This window comes from Micropterus dolomieu, linkage group LG21, assembly GCF_021292245.1.
Source record: "Micropterus dolomieu isolate WLL.071019.BEF.003 ecotype Adirondacks linkage group LG21, ASM2129224v1, whole genome shotgun sequence".
Taxonomy (NCBI): Eukaryota; Metazoa; Chordata; class Actinopteri; order Centrarchiformes; family Centrarchidae; genus Micropterus; species Micropterus dolomieu.
Genome location: NC_060170.1, coordinates 29,255,067 through 29,274,749, shown reverse-complemented (window position 1 = coordinate 29,274,749; position 19,683 = coordinate 29,255,067). Strand labels below are relative to the sequence as shown.

At 41.5% G+C, this 19,683-nt stretch overlaps 3 protein-coding genes across 4 annotated transcripts in view; 1 reads left to right on the top strand and 2 right to left on the bottom strand.

Annotated features, from left to right (window-relative positions):
* The window catches only part of grk5l (G protein-coupled receptor kinase 5 like), a 23,439-nt gene extending 13,891 nt beyond the window's left edge, over nucleotides 1-9,548 (bottom strand). The window contains exon 1 of the mRNA XM_046034235.1: nucleotides 8,952-9,548. Within this exon, the coding sequence (XP_045890191.1) occupies nucleotides 8,952-9,003 (52 nt within the window). The 5' untranslated portion in view covers nucleotides 9,004-9,548. The remainder of the gene's footprint in view (nucleotides 1-8,951) is intronic.
* Nucleotides 9,549-9,985: 437 nt separating this feature from the next.
* Nucleotides 9,986-19,537, top strand: bag4 (BCL2 associated athanogene 4). 2 transcript variants are annotated; one of them, XM_046034237.1, is made up of 6 exons: nucleotides 9,986-10,003; nucleotides 15,453-15,580; nucleotides 16,144-16,263; nucleotides 16,406-16,636; nucleotides 16,813-17,082; nucleotides 17,595-19,537. In XM_046034237.1, exons 2-6 carry the CDS (start codon nucleotides 15,488-15,490, stop codon nucleotides 18,057-18,059), a joined length of 1,179 nt encoding a protein of 392 aa, XP_045890193.1. In that variant the 5' UTR covers nucleotides 9,986-10,003; nucleotides 15,453-15,487; the 3' UTR covers nucleotides 18,060-19,537. The 2 variants fall into 2 exon arrangements, with proteins under 2 accessions (XP_045890193.1, XP_045890192.1); XM_046034236.1 differs by lacking the exon at nucleotides 9,986-10,003 and adding an exon at nucleotides 14,628-14,742.
* On the bottom strand, nucleotides 11,542-14,263 carry lsm1 (LSM1, U6 small nuclear RNA associated). Its single transcript, XM_046034239.1, has 4 exons — nucleotides 14,104-14,263; nucleotides 13,876-13,944; nucleotides 13,582-13,697; nucleotides 11,542-12,123 (listed from the first exon to the last, which is right to left on the bottom strand). Exons 1-4 carry the CDS (start codon nucleotides 14,147-14,149, stop codon nucleotides 11,953-11,955), a joined length of 402 nt encoding a protein of 133 aa, XP_045890195.1. The 5' UTR covers nucleotides 14,150-14,263; the 3' UTR covers nucleotides 11,542-11,952.
* Nucleotides 19,538-19,683: the final 146 nt, after the last annotated feature.

The following is a 19,683-nucleotide window of genomic DNA, read 5'->3' as shown; positions in this document are numbered from 1 at the left end:
GGGGGGGGGGGGGGCACTCCACTTACACTTGTTTTGTTTTATGTCCAGATCAGTAATTCTAGGTTCTTGTTTAACAAAACTAGGCTATTAAAAGTATGACTATGCTCATAAATGTCGTCCATAAACCCTCTTGTCTTCGCTCCCCCATTATTTCTTTCTCCATTAAACAGTTCTCATTCTCTCATGTTCTGTCACACGCACGAGTAGAAATACGCACTGCGCCGTGGGTACGCTCCACACAGGAACTTGTCGGTCTAATTTGTTCCATGAGGGCAGTGTGGTTGCCGCCCTTTATTCATGTTTCTGCTTAGCAGTTCTGACATCATAAAGGCATGTCAAATGAAGCAAAAATAAGGTCAGAGAGGGAACGACATCCGTCTGGCGCGGCACCAGGGGGTTACCAGCATCCTAAAGATCTCTGTTTGTGTGCACACACACACTGTTTCTACTGTGACCTCTCTATAGTAATGTCCTCATGCTCAATTTAACCCACATAGGGGCAATTCTGCAGGCCTCATCCATCCACACATTTAACAACATCCCTGCTTAGCTGTGAGGTTATATTCAAAAAGTGTTGACACACAAAAGAATCCAAGCCATTAACCAGTTTGTAGCACACACACACGGTCTCTGAGGTTTTAAACACCTCAACTTACACTGTCACTCCAGACGTGCAGTTAGATCTGCTGTGGACAACCAGCTAAAACCACATCCTGAAACTCGCGCTGTGCATCTGGTATATATGTAACAACAACATCTGCAGCCAAATGTAATGCGCGAGAGAGCTGGCAGAGGAGAGCTATGAATGTGCTATTGTTTTCACTTACACTTTGCAAAAAATGAGATTCTAATAAGATTTCTGTGACTCTTCGCACTTTGCATCTCCTCCATGCACCGCAAGTCGCAAATCTCATTCTTGTTTCCAAAAACTGATAATCCCTTTCTGATTATCCAACTCTCACTCATTCTCACATAACCTCCTTTGCCTGATCTGTTAAATGTCGGCATCGCGGTTGAGTCATATCGTGGTGGTCAGCGAGGTACCAACACAGTGAAGCCAACCAGCACCAGACGATGATACAAACACCTTTGTTCTCTCAAAGTCTCCCTCTTGCATCTCTCCCACAATGTCCAACAGTTCAATACTGGAAATGTATTTGCATTAGGAGCCGCAGGTAAGGGGCCTGTGTTTTTGTGGATGCAAAACATAAGGGGTGAATACACAACATAACATTGTCAAGCAAAGCAGAGAGATTTGCATTGGCACTCTTTCTAAAATATCCTCTTCCTGCTTCTCCTCAGAACAATACACATACGGTTTTGCTTTCCGATACGGTTTATCGGTAGAAACATCTACACTACAAAGTACTAGATAACCATCTCTTGAAAAAACAAAGACGGAGATGCTTAGAAATTAATCACACCTTTCAGATGCGTTTTATGAGTTGTGCAGCAAATATGCAAAATGTGCAAATGTTTGCATGTTACTTTGTATACAGCATGAGCAGGGATGTAGAGTCAAATAAAGGTGGAAGATAATTAACTAAACAAATATATATTATATTTTACAGGCTTATTAGATATTCCTGTACAAAGTAATACAAATACAGCACTGCACTAAACCCTACACATGGTTTCATTTATTCAAACCTGTAGTTAATGTTATTGCCTTATTTAGTAGTAACATTATCCTCCATTTATATCTCTACATGTGAAAAATTTGTTATTTAAAGAAGGACATTTTGAGGTTAGCCCTCAGGTTTAGTTTAACTGTAAAAAGTGTGTGTTTGTGTGTGTCGTCTGTGTGCCACAGGAAGCCGAGGGAAACACTGCCCAGACCTGATCACAAGGGGAGGACTATAGCAGGAAGAAGCTCTTTGTTGCCCTGTTCCACCATGATGTCATGTCGGTCCCTCTGTCCAGCCGCCTTATTACCATTTTGAACGAGCATCTCTGTCCACGTATTCCTCATTATCGCAATAATTACGGGATGATCCGGCTGTAACATCTGCTAATGCACTCAAAGCAAACATCTGTGACGTACACCTTTTACCTGGCAACACTCGACTATTCTTTTGGCTGCTGGGGGGAGGGAGGCGGGTCACATGTTAAACCGCTTAATGAGGGGTCATAAACTCAACATCAGTCATAGACAATAAAAGAGATCTTATCAGCAATATCAATGCTAGCCTACAGTTATGTGCCAACACCTGACTCTAAGTTGACCTTAACAATGCAGCTGTGTTTAGCATGAAAGCTCTACCCATTCATGTGTTGGATTGATTTAGACAAGAATGCAGTGTGCAACATGTTGCTCACAGCTAGATTTGTTCTAAGAAAATAAATACACAAGTGGGTCTATTTTCCTGTCTTTATGTCCTTGTAAACATTACTGCCATAAATAGCAACCAGCCCAAGGCCAGGAGCAATGTGTTAATACAAACTGAGGTGGTCAAACCGGTCCATGACCTCAGAGCTGGTGAGCTGAGACAGTTGTCGCTAGAGTAACTATGTCGGTCAGTGTGTACGTGTGCGTGTTCATAAGTGAACCACCATGTGCTGGAAGACATTCAGTGTGAAAACTTGCATGCAAGGACAGAGATCTCACAAAAGCAGCAGAAGGCAGGGTACATTTCCTGTCTGGGAAAAGTCATGTGCCACCAGTTTCCTGCTCTATAAATATATTAAAAATGGAATGTGTTTGAAGGGGCATTCAATAGAAATTATATAACCCACCAGGGCAGTGCGATCAAAGCACCACAACCCCCCCTCCCCCGGGCAGGCTGGGTAAAACATGCTGTTTGCTCATCCATAAAGAACCAGGACAGAGCATAGTCCACATCAAACTACGCGTAATAGGACGCTCCTACGCTGTGACGCGTTGTTAGTGTGTTTGTTCACCTCCATAAATGTTTTGATAGGGCGAAAATTATGGCAATGCAATCCTAAGTCTCTGTGAGTGATGATTTTATGTCTTTTCGCATGGATTGAAACTCTGCAGTTACATCACAAGTGAGCAAACATTGAGAAAAGTGCTTCCAATGAAAACAAACTAACTTATCAAACTGATGGAGCACATGGTGCACTGTATGCGGACAGATATTATTGAACATGGGTGTGCATGCGCGTACACATACACACAAACCCATCCTGGAAATGGGTCTAAAGTGATTACATTACCCTTCTCAAGCGGTCTATATTCTCTGCCGTTGTTCTCCATTTCCTTTTAGTCCCCAAATACACACACACACACACGAAGATGTTTGTTCCACTTCTTGCTCTTATGTTGACATTCCATTTTCCTTTGTCCCTGTTATGGCAACATCCCTCAAAAGAAAAAGAAAGAAAAAAATAAAAAAAGGTACTGGAGAGTGTGTTATGGCCTTAACTGAGCTGAACTGCTGAGAGAAAGTTGGCGGTTCAGCTTTCACCGCATTTATCTGGGGCATTTTGGCATTACTCGTCTTTTTTCCCCCCCTATCTTAAAGAGTCGGAGCTCTTTGAGTTTTTTTATTTAACAATATTAGATGGCATAAACTCCTCTGTTTTTTCCTCTCAGAATGCACTTTAAACTGTTCCCAGGCCATAAGTTCACATATAACATACGGTGGGACTAAAGTCTCATAGACACATGGCTATTTCCTCACCCAAAAAATATACACAAGGTGAAAAGATCCCTTAGTTTTAATTTAACTGGCATTTTTATTAACTTAAATTTCACGGCCATGTGTAATTTCCTGCCCTGCCCACGTCTGACTGTGTGTTGTGTGTGCATCATTTTGCATGGACGTGTTTAAAAAAAAAATACATGGTCAAGCACTTAGCTCCTCATACAGCAGGAGACATTAGGGAGGAAGCTTCATAAGATGCCGTATTGATTATTCCACGATTAATGCACATCAAATATTCATTGGATGTTTCATTAAAGAGATGTGGCAGCAATGCACTGTATATCTGACATGGGGAAAAAAGGTATCATCAGTCTGGCTGCTCAGTGCATTCCTGGAGTACTTTAGTGACAAGCTGTAAAAATTAAAAATTTTCTGCTTCCACTTTCCCTCAGCCTACCTTGTCTACTTCTACTTTAGATAATTATCTCCTATATTTCCCAGAATTCCACTTGACAACTCCCAGAGAACAGGCGTGAACTTGTTGCATCCAGCTGAGTTATGTATACTGTATGTGTGGGTAGAGGCAGCAATAACAATAGAGATAGTAAGAGCCAGAGAGCTGAAATTTTCCACTCAAGAAAAAATGAGTCACACTCCCACTCAAAACACAGCAAGCCTTTTGGCGCGCTGTCGATGGAGACATGGGTATCTCTGCTTCTTCTTTGGCTTATCTCTAAGTATAACTGAAGATGGGGAACCAATACAATAGTCCCTGCACTTTAATTCTGAAGGATTTACACACAAAAAACTGACTTTCTTTCAATTTCAACTGAAACTGTGCTGAAAATATTGCAGCGTGAAATAACTACTTTGTATAGTTAGGCGCATGAATAAGAAACAAACAAAACTGGTCAAACAAATATAAGATTCTTCTCTAGACATTTCAGTGATGATGTTGTTCTGTCCATTGCCATAGTTTAATTTGGTGGAATATTTGCATGTAGTAGCATTCAAATGGTAAACAAGAAAACGGTAGCATCTCTGTGTTTCTGTACTTGCTAACATACCCACAGGTATATGCACATAGATCCATTGGTCAATGTGGCCACAATATTGGTACAGGGAGACTAAAGTTTCTAAAGTGGGGAGATGAAGCAAGTATAATTTATTGTGCTTGAATGCATCACAAATCCAGTTTCTGCCCATACAGCCAATGGGAAGGTGTGGCATTGTATGTGTCTACTGTGTTTTATAAATGCCAAAATTACTATCAGTTGACAGGTGGAGGATCAGAAGGGACAACAAATCACTTGTACGGCCAAATACATCATGCCTGTTATCTTGTGTTATCTTGTATCATGCATAGTTTGTTGTGGTCTCTGATCAGTTCAGTTGGCCTGTAGTGTCTGAACCTGCAACATCATCTTGAAAGTGCAATGTGGAAAAAAACCATGATATGATTGGTGTCAAAGAAAAGACAATCCAATCAGGGCTTGTTGCAATCTGAATCTGGGCCTCTGAAAATCCTATTGCACTTTAGAGGATCCCAAATGACTGGATGCCACCATATTTAGGTGCTAATCACATAATGCTTTTCTCTATGGATTCCTTCATTTGTAATTTAGCACACAAAGGAGTTTAACAATTGTCATTCTGGGCCAACGTCAGATAACTTCGGGGTTTTACCAAATTTTCATTTTGACAACCAATAGGCCCACTAAATGAACTACTATTTAAGAAATGTAATTATACTAGGGCAAGTAACAATTAGTTTCATTATCATTAATGTGATGATTCTTTTCTCATTTGTTCATTGAGTCTATGACCTGGGTTCGATTCCCACTGCGACACATCCACCAATGTGTACCTGCCTAAGACACTTAACCCCTAGTTGCTCCAGGGCCGTGCAACCTCTGACATATATAGCAATTGTAAGTCGCTTTGGATAAAAATTATTATACTGTAATTCTAATCTAAAGCATATGCTGTTAAACACGGACCAAGATTCATTAAAGAGATTCCTCTATAGGCTGAAAACAAATAAATGAATCACTGCAGAAGATTACAGTCTTCCAAAAACATTCTTTCAACAAGTCTGGCTCTCAATCTAATGCCATTATGTAAATCGTTTGACTGTGAAAATGATGAGGGAGACAAAAAAGGCAGAACAAATGGGGAACAACTGCCATATTCCCATCATCATTATGTCTCACCTTAGTTACTCTTTCACTGCTCAGGTCATTTTACCATGGAGATATCCACGTTTGTGCTGGTTATGCTGAAGCATTTCCCTGCACTGAATCTGAACATTACACCAAATGTAACAGAAGAGATTTTAACTTGAACAACTACGAATGCAAAAGCCAGCAGGCATAGATGGAGTTAGTGGAATTCAGTTGAGTAGCCCAAATTAAATAACCCGGCTCTGTTACCGCAATTCAAGAAAGGCATCTAGACGCAGCAATGCAGTTTTTCCCCCTTACTCTCATTCACTTCGACTGACGATGACGTTCGCTCGCCTGGCTTGGAATCTGCAACTACTGCCAGAAAGAGTTGTGAATGGGGAGGCAGGCAGTGGCGCGCACACACACACACACACACAGCTCAGGGTCTACTGCACTGATGTTGCTCTCGTCAGAGCAGCTGGGTTCAGGTTACATTTAAACAAAGGAATTCTCCCCCACACCCCTCATCTGGTAACACACACACACCAACCAAAAAATACAGTATAGCCTACCCCAAGTATTAAACCTGCTACCTAGTCTACCTGTATTCAGTTAACATTAAAAAAGCAAACCCAAACAGATCTCACTGAAACTAAAACCCATGTCAGTCTTGAATAACTTCACAGAACTTCTTTTTTTATCTGCTGTGACCTCCCAACATCCTCAGCTGACAAAGATCTTTTTAACATCAGCACACCATTTCCTGCTGCTCTGACATGGCTAACAGGACTGTAGCTGTCAGATGATACTCAGATGACCACGCTGGAGATTGGGGTGTTTCATTTCACTGCATACTCATCATCCATAAAGTATCTTCCGCAGATACCAGAGAGCAGCTCCACAGGAAGATGGAGCATGGATGGCAGTAGCCCACTCAGTTTGTTATGTAACGATCAATTTGATTAAATAGCTTATGGGCTGCATCTGACTGATAGTGTACAATATCATTTGGCTTTATGTAAGATAGCAGTCACTGAAGGATATGGTTCAATATGATAAGAGCTGCTTCTTTTTTCTAAGCAAATAAAACTTACTAGTTATATTTTCCACTCTGAACAACATGAAACAGCGTATTGATTGCCAATCCTTTTTGATCCAAAAGCTTTAAGCCATCTAATCTAATAACGTACAATATCTAGGTTCTCGTAATCAATGACTAGTTGTCACAAATCTACTGTCACTACTGTCAGATCAGTCATTGCTGACACAGAAGAGCCAAAGGGCGATGCGAGCTTGACACAGGGCCTGTTTTGCTGCTCCTGGCCCAGAGATATGAATATCATTTTATTTCTCCGCTCTTGTTTTGCTGATTTGGGGACGTATGAACATGAAACAGGGCAAATCGTAAACTGGGCATTCCTGTTGTGGGTCCCTGGGAGCGTTTGGAGAAAGAAAGTGTGCCTCTTCGCTTTACCTCTGGCTTGAGACGCACTCGCATAAACAAACACAGGACTAAACACTTTATTTGCTCCATTCACATTCTCTCACTGCTGCTGGTACATGACCTCAAATCAGCCTCTGTGTATACTGTACGCTGCCACACATATGAGCGAGAGGCAGGAGAGTTACCACCAGCACACAGGGATCTGCACCGTCTTTGGCACCGGGCCCTGAAAGATAAAACCTGCAATGATTCAGGCAGTTAAAATGACACTCGCAACAACCTGTGACATGTTTTTAATATGTGTAGTGCAACAAATTTGAACTCAGCTGTTGATCTTCTCTCACGTGGCTACATCTGTAGGGCCATTGATCGAGCTGCAGAGAAAGTTGTGCTTCCCTTCACTTCAACTCAAAAGAACCATCTCATCCCTTAATGTGAAATTGTGAAAGGCCTTTTCTCTCCCACACACAAACAGGGCAGGGACTGGATGAGCACCAAAGGAGCAGCTGGGACAAGCAAGACTTGTCATGGGTCATTAACGGCTCTTATTAATTCATGAAGCTTAATTCACCCGGCCCAGTCGTTCTCTGCTCCTATAAAACAAGCATCCAGATTGACCTGCAGGCCAAAGCATCCTTTGTCAGGGTTTTGACAACATTTCACTCCATTATCCCATCAATTCCCATGAAACTCTCTCTGCCAGCACTGCAGAATAGCCCCCCCCCCAGTATGTCATCATTGAGATAAATGGAAGGAGCAGTCTTTTCCTACTTCACCCCGCAACCCCACAGAGACTATTGCCACATGAAACCACGTGCTGCCTGCAACCAAACTTATGTATGCACTTGTTTGACAGACCTCAGAAATGAGTTACTTGGCATGTAGAGTGCGGCTAGGAAAATATTACATAATTTATTGGGGAAAAGATAGAAGTGTGACACACATCCAGAGCTCCAAGGAAGTATGATGCCGGTGGGGTTTTTTTTCCCTTCAACCCACTGGTTCCCAAATCAGGTTCAGGGACATCCAGACGACTTAAAGAGAAACAATCATGGCGTCAGACTGCATGATGTTTACCTGCTCCTGCCCTCAGCACGACCCGGTCTTCCTCAAAAAAGAGCCAACAATGACACCATGTACATTTGTAGTTAAACTGCATCTGGCCCTCACAGACATTGGACCGTTTATACACTGATAACCAGAGTCCCTCTCTGCGCAAGCCACATACTTATAGATTTTAACACCAGTCACGTCATCAGATCACCGTTCAAATGCCAGCCAGCGCACTCATTTATTCCCTCTGTGAAAAGAGTTATTCCCCTGCTCCAGCGTGTTTGCCTCAGCATGTATAATGTTGCGAAAGAGCGCATTCATTTGCACACAGCGAAAGCGGATGTGGGAGGCAGACCCCCCCTTTACATATGTGGGAAAACGCATATGATCTGTCAAAATCGGTGAGAATAAAATGATCCGTGTGATTGATTTTAGATTAAAATTGATCACCAGACGATTAGTTTTCAATGAGATGTGTCCATATTGTCTGTAATATCGCACAAGACTCATTTTCTGTTTTATCTGTAGGATTTACCTGCTGTACTGAGTCGTATAGTCAGCAGAATACCTAGTGCCGTCATTACGATTGTTCCCACCTTTTCTGCTTATTAAGCGCAAAATGTGACACAGCCAGGACTACTTACTATTTACACTTAGCTCCTTTATGTGTCAACTTACCCTCTCTCGCTTTTAGCAGTACAGTGTTGGCTACTATGTTCTCCAGCTCCATCAAAAGAGAAGAGAGAAATCCTAAATGCAGAGGTTTTCGGTACACACGCGTCTGCAGCGAAAACAGCGTCCTTCGGCTTCTGGTCTGTGTATGTCTTCACTCCTCGTCGGTGTCCGAACAAATTTCACTCATATCAAACTCGTAGGAGATAAAACAGGATGTCATAGATTTGCTTGCAATGTAAGCTGGGCATGGTTCTTGTTGTGAGCTGGACGTGCGGCGCTGCATTTCTACTCCAATCCCCCCAAAACCATTCCATGCGTAATTTGGCTGCAGAATCTCTCCGATGCAGGAACTATTCAAGTTTGAGGCATCGATGTATGTAAACCGGGTCCTTTCAGCGGATTCTTTACAGCGGTACACCAGGATACTACCAGCTTTACATTACAACGGCAGGGGTTGGCTGATCGCACAAGAGAGGACAACAGCGTGCGCCCCCCTCCGCTGTTAGTGCGTAATCAAAATGGGCTGGGCCTCTCTGGCACAGCTGCGTCAAGCCAGGGGCAGAAACAACTCCAACAGAAGTTAAGCTAATTTGTCAGCAAAATAAGATCACATCACCAGCTCTACTGATTATTTCTGCCCCTAGGTGCATTATAGCCAGAACAAAATGCTGACACACAAGCGTACATTACAATTATTTTTGTGCCCACTCACTGAAGTTGTATATGGACTTCACATACGTGTTTCCACTTGTTACCTGATAAGACCGCCTCTGAGGATGGGCCTGACTTTCAATAACTCAACTTTATGACAGCGGCAAAGTTGGGGAAAGATAGCCTAAAGTCGCCCTCTGGTGGTAGAATTTCTGCATAATAAAATAATGATTGGCCTTTTTCACAGAAGACGTGGAAGCACAGGTGTAGACACCTAACTTGTGAAGTGCCTCTGCACACTGCTGAGATTTACAGGGGATATCATAATCAGTAATTGCAAACTAAATGGGTCCGTATGGATTGAAGTTTTTATTTCTACAACGTTTGTTCTGGGCCATATTCAGGTTAGTACGTTTCCCTCTTCTATGTTTGTGAAACTTACGAAGGTTAGATCCCAACGAGTGCCCAAAGCCTATACGCAACCTGTAACATCATGCAGCCTACATGATGCAAAGTAGGTATTACTTTATGCACATCGTTATGAATAACCACACCCCTCCCTTCAACAGTTAAATGTAGCTATGGTAGCTACATTTGTATGGGAGGAGGCCTACTGTTGAGACAAAAATGATTCCCCCATTTTAAGCCCCAGTGACTAGTCAGTGGCATAGCTGATAACAGTCCCAAGCATCTAGCAGCCAATCCCAAGCATGCTCGACCTGTGCCCCCTGAATCATTTGGGCCCATGAAACTCCTACTTTGATGAATTTTGTGGCGTTAAGGAGTTTTATTTTGAAGTTTGCCCGGAATGCATACTTTAACTACACAGCTTGACATCTTCCTAGAAACGTTTTTCTCATGCAGACAGTAGGTACAGTGTTCACAGTGAAATCATCATACATCTCGATGAAAGGCAAATTCAAGTGGTAGGATATGTTGATAACTGTTCAATTGAGCCGTGCGTGGTCAAATCATCTGCGCGTAAATTTTGAGTGCCTATTGTCACCTTTATGGTAAATAAAGGGAGCTGACAGGCAGAGTTATCTACTGTCATTTTTCTCACTTTCCAAAAACAGGCGTTTCTGTAAAGTCTTACCTAAAGTGAGGGTAAAAAAAAAAATAATATCTTTTCTTTTGGGTTGCTGGAAAAACAGCCTAGTTCCTTAACCCCTTTTAGTTCAGGATAACTGACTACATATACAGACTGAAAATAAAGTATTTTTACGTATCAATAATATAGTGTGTAAGATCAATTTAGAGATTTTCCAAATGACAATTTGTACCATGAAATGTCTTCTTTGATACTTGAGGTAGTTTAAACACATTGTTCCATCATTTCTGACAATAAATGTTAGATTTGAGTTCAGGACAAATAACTAGGCCACAAACTAATAGGCCTAATTAGGCATTTTTACTGCATCAGTGTAGTTAATGTCCAAAATAAAAGTCTTACATTTTTTTACCTTTGGGGCCACTCAAAAAAGAACCGTAAGTAGTTGGAAATAGGTTGCAATTTAGAGTAATCAGCTGACTGACATAACTCCATAGGCCTAATGTAAAAATGCTTGATTTTCAGTCCAACAGAATTTTTGATGTCACATTGCAGCGTGCTACATGGTTTGCCGATTGAGATGCTGGCGTTTCTTAGATATCTTAATCCTTATCCTCTCTCTCAAATACAGACAGCCATCAAATTCAAATAACTCCTCTACATTGTCGAAATCAGCCAAAAATTCAGTAAGTAAAAATCTAGCTAGCAGCCCCTCTATGCAACTACAGGACGAACGCTCTCCAAGTCTGACTCATTTTTCCATCCGCATCTTCCTCCAGGTTTAATAACACTGAAATTACCCTTTAATGCATCTAGCACAGCAGAGCAAGTAAAACAGAATGGGCAATATGGTCTGATGTGTGTGCGCGCGATGAAACAAGCACACCATCCTTAATGAAAAACTAAACTTTTAATGGAGCATAGCAACTGTTTTTTTTTTGTCAATAGCAGGACCGCATATCTCCAAATAAAAAGACTCCCCGCATCAGTGACAGAATACAAAGTGCTGCTGTAAAGTAATTGCTAAATTGCCAATAGAGTGAGATATATATATTCCCCATTTTGCTGTTGTCGTGATCTGCAAAACAGAGCAGCTATCACATTTCCCCCCCCCCCCTCCAAATAATTCAAATTAAATTCATACAGTACACTACAGTATATAGGCTCAGCATCTGCATGATGCAGGCTTGTACCCATAAACCCCCCCCCAAAATATAAACAACCCCACATGCTCTCAAATTCAACTTAAAATATCCTAGTCCGATTCAAACTGAGAAAGAGGCTTTTGGAATCAAGTCAGCGTTAGTATTCGTCCAAGTTATCAGCTTTGGGGACGGAAAGGCCACGGTCCTTTAGGACCTGCATTTTGACTTTCTCCGTCTCCTGTTTGGCTTGTTGCTGCAACCGTTGTTCCTCCAGAATCTCTTCAATGGAGACCTGCTGCAGAAGTGTGTCGCAGGGCTTATCCACATCCTACAGAGAAAGGCACAACATTTCATCTGTCACTGGCTACACACACACCTCTCTCTATCAATCTAGTATTGCACCGAATATGTCTGAAAGGGCACCAGATCCTACTAAACCACAAACCTAGCCTGTGTGCAGATTGCAAATCCACCTACAGTCGCAATTACAATAGAATTAAATTAAAGAGTAGTACATTTATAATGAAGTTAAACTCAAATGGCAGCTCAGTGTAATTATCAGGCTACCGCAAACCTCTACTACCACAAAACATGTTAACATCTCCCAGAGCACTAAGCTTGGAGGTGTATTGATACTTTGTGTTTGTTGTTATAAATGAAAGTGGTGTTACATCATCATGTGATACGACGCACTTAACGCCTATGCATCTATTCTTTGTAGATTACATGAAATACCTTAAACACCTGTCAAAATGCTGCTTTGTGACTGAATGCATGATGCATATTTATGAGAGAGATATGGCGTTTGGGTTTCATGGGTCATGATTGCACTATGTGCTACAGCAGCAACAATTAATAGATTAGTTGTCAACTATAAAATTGCCAACTATTTTGATTATCGATTTGAGCACTTTAAGAAAACAAATCTATTTTTCCTGGTTACCTTACTCGGACAGTAAACTGAAAATCTGGTCTGTGGACAAATCAAGACATTTGAGTATGTCTTCTTGGGCTTTGGGAAACACTGATTGAAATTTGCCATCATCTTTTGTAGACCAATATACTAACCAAGATAATAAAATCAACAATGAAAATGATTGTTACTTACAACCCTATTTTTTTTTTTTTTTTAATATACACACACACACACACACACGACGAGAACGTCCTATACAGTCACTGTAATGTGTGTAAGGTGTCTTTGCACAATCTCACATCAAAGATGCCTGATGATGGCAAAAAAAAATGTTGGATGGATGTTTCCGTTACTATAACTCTTTAATGTTGTGAATAAGAGTCAGACTTTTTTTTTTTTTTTTTTATCTTTCTAAGTCTATAGCTCCTGTGAGATCCAGCCAGCCTTCAGTCATCTGGAAGCTGCATAAGACACATCTCACCATCCATGTACCAACCTGGCTTAGTGTGCATCCTTGTTTACACAACAAGCGCCGTTATAATAAAGAGCCTTATTTACCAACAAACAAACAAACAGACTGATCAGAGAGCAGCAGAACTGATGTCATTTACTTAGTTTGTAACTCGTGACTTATCGCTATTAAAAATAAATAAAAGTTAGCTGTAACTATAAGCATGAGTGCATAAGCATTGTAGCCACCTGTTGTTTCGACAACCTGGCTGGTTATGTGAATGTCTGAATAACAATTCTGACTTTGGTCAAATTAATTTTAGCATCTACTGTTATTGAACACCAGTTTGTATAATTTCAGCCATTTATACAGTCCAACACACACACATACATATATAAGAGGAGGACATTCCCACTTACTATCTCTCCGAGCAGCACCACATTCTCTCCTCTCACAATGAATATTCCTCTGGGGATGTCACCAAATTTTTTTCCCACATGGATGCGCTCAACTGTCTGGTGAAAAACTAAATTGGCTGGGGGAAACAAGAGAAACAGGTTAGAGAAAAAGTGCATTGAAAAACACAAAATAGAAACTTCAGATGGTGGGAATCTTAACATTTGAGCTGAGGCTTTATGGAATTAGCTGGGAATGCTTTGCACAATAAACGAGTAGGCTAACAACAAGTGAAAGACAAATAAATGAGTTAATACCAAACTGATCAATGCTTCTGAGATAACCGATCAGTGTTCTGCCATCACGGAGCAGCACCAGGTGCTTCTCTGCAGGATACAACCAACACAAAAATGTTTAGTTACAATATCAAACGGTAACAAGTGATTCAATTTGTCAGACACGATGCCACATCTTGAAACAATTTCCCACAAAACCCGTCTCTATCTATGCATCTCCGAGGGAGTGGATCCTCTTCTCCAACTTACTGTCGATGTCGTCAATGAGGCTAGCCGTCCCTGGTACGTAGTTCATCTTGGGCTGCTAAGTTATTTGCTTCTCGTATCTTAATGTATGGTCAAGCCATGAATGTTTCAAAATATGTTTCTCTTGAGAAGAGCACAGGAAGCGTCTTTATACACGCCCGGGATAAACTTCCTGTAGACCTTTAACCCTTTCAGCGCTGCAATCCAATCACATTTCAGTTCATTAACTGCTTTCTATCGGTGCCTTAAACACCTCTTTAATAAATGTAACACAAAAGACGGGTCGTTTTTTAAGATTTAAATACAAAATATTATTGGAAGAAATATCATATATTTTTACGCTTTTCCTATTGGCTAAATGCGTCTACTGACCCAACACGTGACATCGAAGATCGTATATGTGCAGGCGACATTGACAGTTTCGGAACAACTCAACACCTGTGTTAGCCAAAGCGTTAACAAAATTAAATAAAAAATTTCATCCAAACTTCCCTAAACAGTAGACACACATCACATCTGTATGCAGTATGAGAATAAGGTAATTAAATGGCGGCAGATCCAAGCGTCCCTCATCCCGTAATGACGAAGATCGTGGTACAGGTGTGTGCCGAAAAGTGATCGTCTGCCGAAAACTGATGTTTGGTAGGCCTATGTGTAATATCTTTGTTTATATTTGGGAAACGGGCTGTAGCCTAATTAACATGACTTACTGCCAACTTAGATATAAAATTAAGACAATTTTGCAATTATCCTTATGACTCATGATGCATTATTTTACTTGCTGTGTAGGCCTACCAACCAATCCACTCTTTTTCACCTGTTAAAATACCTTTAAATGGCCACTACAACTCATAAAATGCAGTATTTCACTTGCCAGAAAATGATTGAAGCCTTTTGTTATTGACTGAAAGGTTATTTCTGCCCTGAAATTAGTTGATTTCATTCAGAAGAGTTATATTTGACAGATTATAGCTCACCTAGTACTTTTTACCTCTTAAAATACCTTTAAATGGCCAATACAACCCATAAAATGCAGTAGGCTATTTCACCTGCCAGAAAGTGATTGAAGAGACTAATACAGCTCCAGCAGACGGCAATTAGTTTTCGGCAGACCGGAAAATAGCGGCGGAGTGAGAGCTCTATAGTTGTACTCGCTCCTCTTCTTAAAGAGACAGTACATCATTACCTAAGCTCGGCGTCATTCAATCATTTCCTGATTCCAATCAGGCGATCTCTTCTTCTGTAGAAAACAGCAACATCGTTGTTAACAGTTTAGACCAACTAACGGTTCAAATAAGTAACGCCAGGCGTGAAAAGGCTTGTTGTTGTTGTTGTTTTTTGGGCAATGGCAGATGACAGGACGGCTGCCGGGGACCGCGCTTAGCTGATGCATCACCACCAAATGCAGTCAAATCTGAAACCTGGCTGGCCCTCGACTTGCAACTCGGAAGATAATCACGGGGACTGGAAAAACGCAATGGTAAGTGAGTTCGTTCAACGTAGACAAATCCCCATCGTTCGCCCGCTGTCCATGAGTGTGTTTAAATGTCAAAAAACGACCTGAGTCTGTGCAGAAAAACATTTTCACCCAGCTCGTCTGCGTAACGTTAGAGCTCTGCTCAGGCTAGCTGGACGGCTAACGGAGTTAGCTGGCATTATGTAATACTTAACGCTACACTGCTAGTTCAACCGAGTTTGTCACGGTTATCTTGGCGTGACGACACTCTTAATAGTGAGCTACTACAGTTGTGTCAAAACGTTTTTAGCAACAACGTGTCTCTCAGATATTCAGCAAGGTCCGTATTCGCTTAGTATTTATCTGGTTCAGCAACTCTAAATTAACAGTCAGTGCTTCTGTTAAATTACTCAGTTACTTTATTTAATTTCTGCGGTAAGTGGTGAGGTTGGATGCATGTGGTTTACAGTTTTCTATGTTAGCCTGTACCATGGACAGCTCAGATTATAAATAGCACCCCTCTTGGTACCTAAGCACAAACATTTCCTCTTTAAATAACTCTCCTACGTGATATTCTGTGTTCACAGGACGCTCCTCAGTACCCAGGCTACCCTTCACACTACTGGTATCCCCAGTCTCATTCCACAGGACACTATGCAAATACCTATCCCTCAGGATCTGATGTTCAGCCACAGTACAATCCACAGGTACATCTCATTATGCAACATAAACCGTCCCTCTTCCTCGAAAGGACTATAGTAGGAGTAAATCTACTCATTACCTTAAGAGCTTACATCACTGTGAGATATATACATTTTCACCCCTCCCTCCCTTGTACTTTCCATGTAGGTGATGCCTGGAGGTTATCCAAACGGCCATGGTGTATACAGCCCAGCGCAGAGTCAATATTCAACAAGTGGTTTCCACCCATCCAACCCTTTCTACTGTGCTGACCCTCAGAGACCTGCTCCAGGTCCTTATCCTAACCAGGGCTGTCCAGCAGAGCAGAGCAGTGGGCCATCTGGGCAGCCACACTCTCAACACCAACATCATCACTATCCTGGTCCTCATTGTCAAGGGGTAAGTTCAGTTAAGGACACGCCATGGTCAAATGTTGGAAATGGTAGTTGCCAAATGGAAAAGTTGATTGTCTCTGACTGTGATATACCATGCAGAGTGATATTGGTCATAAAAATAACCGAAGAAAATTCATATTCTTGGAAATACTACATATAAAGTCCTGCCTCTGTTCTCAGGGTTCTGGATATCCTCCTGGACCGTATCCTCACTACGGTGAAGGTGGACATGCAATGCCTCCCAACCCCCCGTACCCCACTAGCCAGTCTCTCCACCCAAGCTCCCAGGCCGATGCATGGGCACACTCTGGTGCATATGCCCCCTCACAGCAGCAATGGCAGCCAGGCCAGCAGCCTCCACAAAACCACTACGGAAATCCTGCCCGTCCTCTGCATCCTCCAGCATGGCCAGGGACTGGAACAGGTGCTCCACCACCTTACCAGCCCAAGGTATGAATCTGCAGCTATTCCAACGTGGTTCTCATTTTCTTTGGGATTGTTATGTAATTGAGGTACATGGATTGATAAGTTTAGATAAGGTATAGTCACACTTTTTTTGATCTGAATTTAACCAAGAAATACCAGGAAACATGTCTGGTCTGGGTGCACGACCTCTGATCTTGGTGGCATCAGATGTTCAAAATGAGAAAAATAACAATACAAAAATCTAATTATTGGATGCTCATTCTGTAGGTATATAATCAGTAATAATAGTAAAAAGCGGATACATAATACCCACAGGAGCTCTTCCCAGGTCAGGAATGGGCATACAGTAATGTGGCTTTATGAAATCAGATTTGGAGAATTAGATCTCATAAATCACAAAAACTATCAGCAAAGAATATTTGAGTAAGTCCTTGTAGTATATAAATGCTAAGGGTGTAAAAAGGGTTCGGGTGCTTCTATGGTATGGAGCTTTATCAGATATTCTAAACACAATCTTTTGTTTGGTGTTACCGTAGGACCAACAGCACCAACGTGCCCCACAAGTGGGACCTAAACCCAGGCCAACCCCATCCCTGAATCCACCCAATGGAAAGCCTGCCGAAATAAGTTCCCCTCCCCAAATGTACAACAAAACCGGTAGAGGTGAACCTAATCCTTCGCAAGGTGAGCCGCCGCCCTCGGCCCCGGCTCAAGCGCCGTCTCCAGGCCAGGCTGGACCTCAGCCCCTGAGCCATATCCCCGGCCTAGCTAAGGTCCAACAGGTCATGGCCAGAGTGCTGCTGCTTCAAGAAGATGTTGATGAGTTTGTTGGCAGAAAGACGGACAAGAGTTATCGGTATCTGGAGGAACTGCTGACCAAAGAGCTGCTGGAGCTGGACTCTGTGGAGACTCAGGGACAGGAGACTGTCCGGCAAGCCCGGAAGGAGGCTGTACAGAGGATCCAGGCAATTCTGGACCAGCTGGAGAAGAAAGCCTTCTAAACTGAACTTATTTGTTGGTTTGTGGGCCACTAAGTTTTGCTGTTTTCTTCTTCCAGATCTTCCATGGACACACTGAGGGTCTAGTCTTGTTCTTCGGAGCTGTGTTATCTTTAGGTTGTTTTTTTTTCTACCACCACAATATAAAATACCTGAAGTAAGTGGGATGGGACCAAGAACAAGATGGAGCAATAACTGGTACATGGAATCAACTTGTGAAGCCTAATTATGCTGGTATAAGTGATATAGTGGTATTAAAAATGCAGACTGATGGTTGTACATATCATAAGTGACTTTCAGCCTCAGTGAGTGAATGAGTGAGTGACTGTGTTGGCTACTCAAACTGACACTCTTGCTCAGCTCATCTTTTATGTCATGCCTTTCGCCAGCATAATGCAGGGCAGAGTTACTGGAAGATGAATTAATTTAGTGCCGCATAACAACTGTTAGTTGTCTCTAACCTGTGATACAGATTGAAATTATCGTCATGCTGTCCCTCAGGATCGTGGGTCGGTTTTAGTCTGATCCTGCATCTAACAACACATGCACTTTGTCAGCTGTCTTATTATTACATATCACAGTCCATTTTGCATGATCATGATATTGCCCCCCTTCCCCACCTTCACGTCTCTGCAGAAATAGGTGCAATCCTTTCCTTTTAAATTGTGCTCCCAGCCCTGCATGCACTGCAATGTCAGACCACTCAATACAGTCACAACATCTCTGAGCTCATAATTGGGTTTGGAAAGTAGCAGATTAGTGAAAACCCCCTAAAGATTGCTGTCCCCATTATTCCATCTTTTGGATGAAATTGCTTCCTCAGTGCGGCCCTAGAATCAGACCTACATATGAATGCCATGTATTTCACTCTAGGAACTAATGTTATTACAGAGACATAAGGACAAGTTTAAGAATTACTTGAAAAGTTCAGTTATGTACTTTCCATCCCTTTTCTGGAGTAAGTGTTCAATCAGCGGTTGAGGGTAAAGAAAAGGGGGTACTTCAACATTTTCAGTAATGTTTTGTGCTTATGGAGCTAATGTTGGTCACAGAACTTGGATCAGTTTAATTTGTTTTTTTATTTGTTTTTTTTTTCTTCTCACTAAAATCCTTGTTGCATCAAATCCAGATTTTCACCGCAATACATTTTCTTACGTAGAGCAAGTCTTTTTTTTTTTCTTTTTTCTTTCTGTTCTTGATGTGTTGATTTAGAGAAAAAAAGAGTGCCATATTTCAAAAGATGGTTTTATATTATTAGAAAAAATAAAAATAAGATCACAAGCTTTGCATGGAAAAAACAAACCTCTGTCATATTTGTTCATTTTCCTGTGCTGGTAAGTTTCTGTTTAGATGGAGCACAACTGTACAGTTTCAGATGTAATGCATGTTTCCAACACAAGATGGGAATCTTTGCCTGATAAATATTATATTACAAGTGAGAAAATAGCAGAGAAATAATTAAATGTCAGTATATTTTTCAACCTGTGATCAAATGAATTTTATTATTTCTCACTGTTTTATATTATATTCAAATACAATGAACAGAGCAAGTTTAGATAAGGTGAAATAGTAAGCGATCTGTATAAATTGAATGCACATAAATCCTATTTCGTTCTTAAAAGAAGTA

Coding starts and splice junctions, on each gene's coding strand:
- lsm1 (XM_046034239.1), bottom strand. CDS start 14,149: ATGAACTACGTACCAGGGACGGCTAGCCTCATTGACGACATCGACA. Junction 13,945..14,103: donor CCTCATTGACGACATCGACA/GTAAGTTGGAGA, acceptor TGTATCCTGCAG/AGAAGCACCTGGTGCTGCTC. Junction 13,698..13,875: donor CAGAAGCATTGATCAGTTTG/GTATTAACTCAT, acceptor TGTTTCCCCCAG/CCAATTTAGTTTTTCACCAG.
- bag4 (XM_046034237.1), top strand. CDS start 15,488: ATGCATCACCACCAAATGCAGTCAAATCTGAAACCTGGCTGGCCCTCG. Junction 16,637..16,812: donor CTGGTCCTCATTGTCAAGGG/GTAAGTTCAGTT, acceptor CTCTGTTCTCAG/GGTTCTGGATATCCTCCTGG. Junction 17,083..17,594: donor CACCACCTTACCAGCCCAAG/GTATGAATCTGC, acceptor GTGTTACCGTAG/GACCAACAGCACCAACGTGC.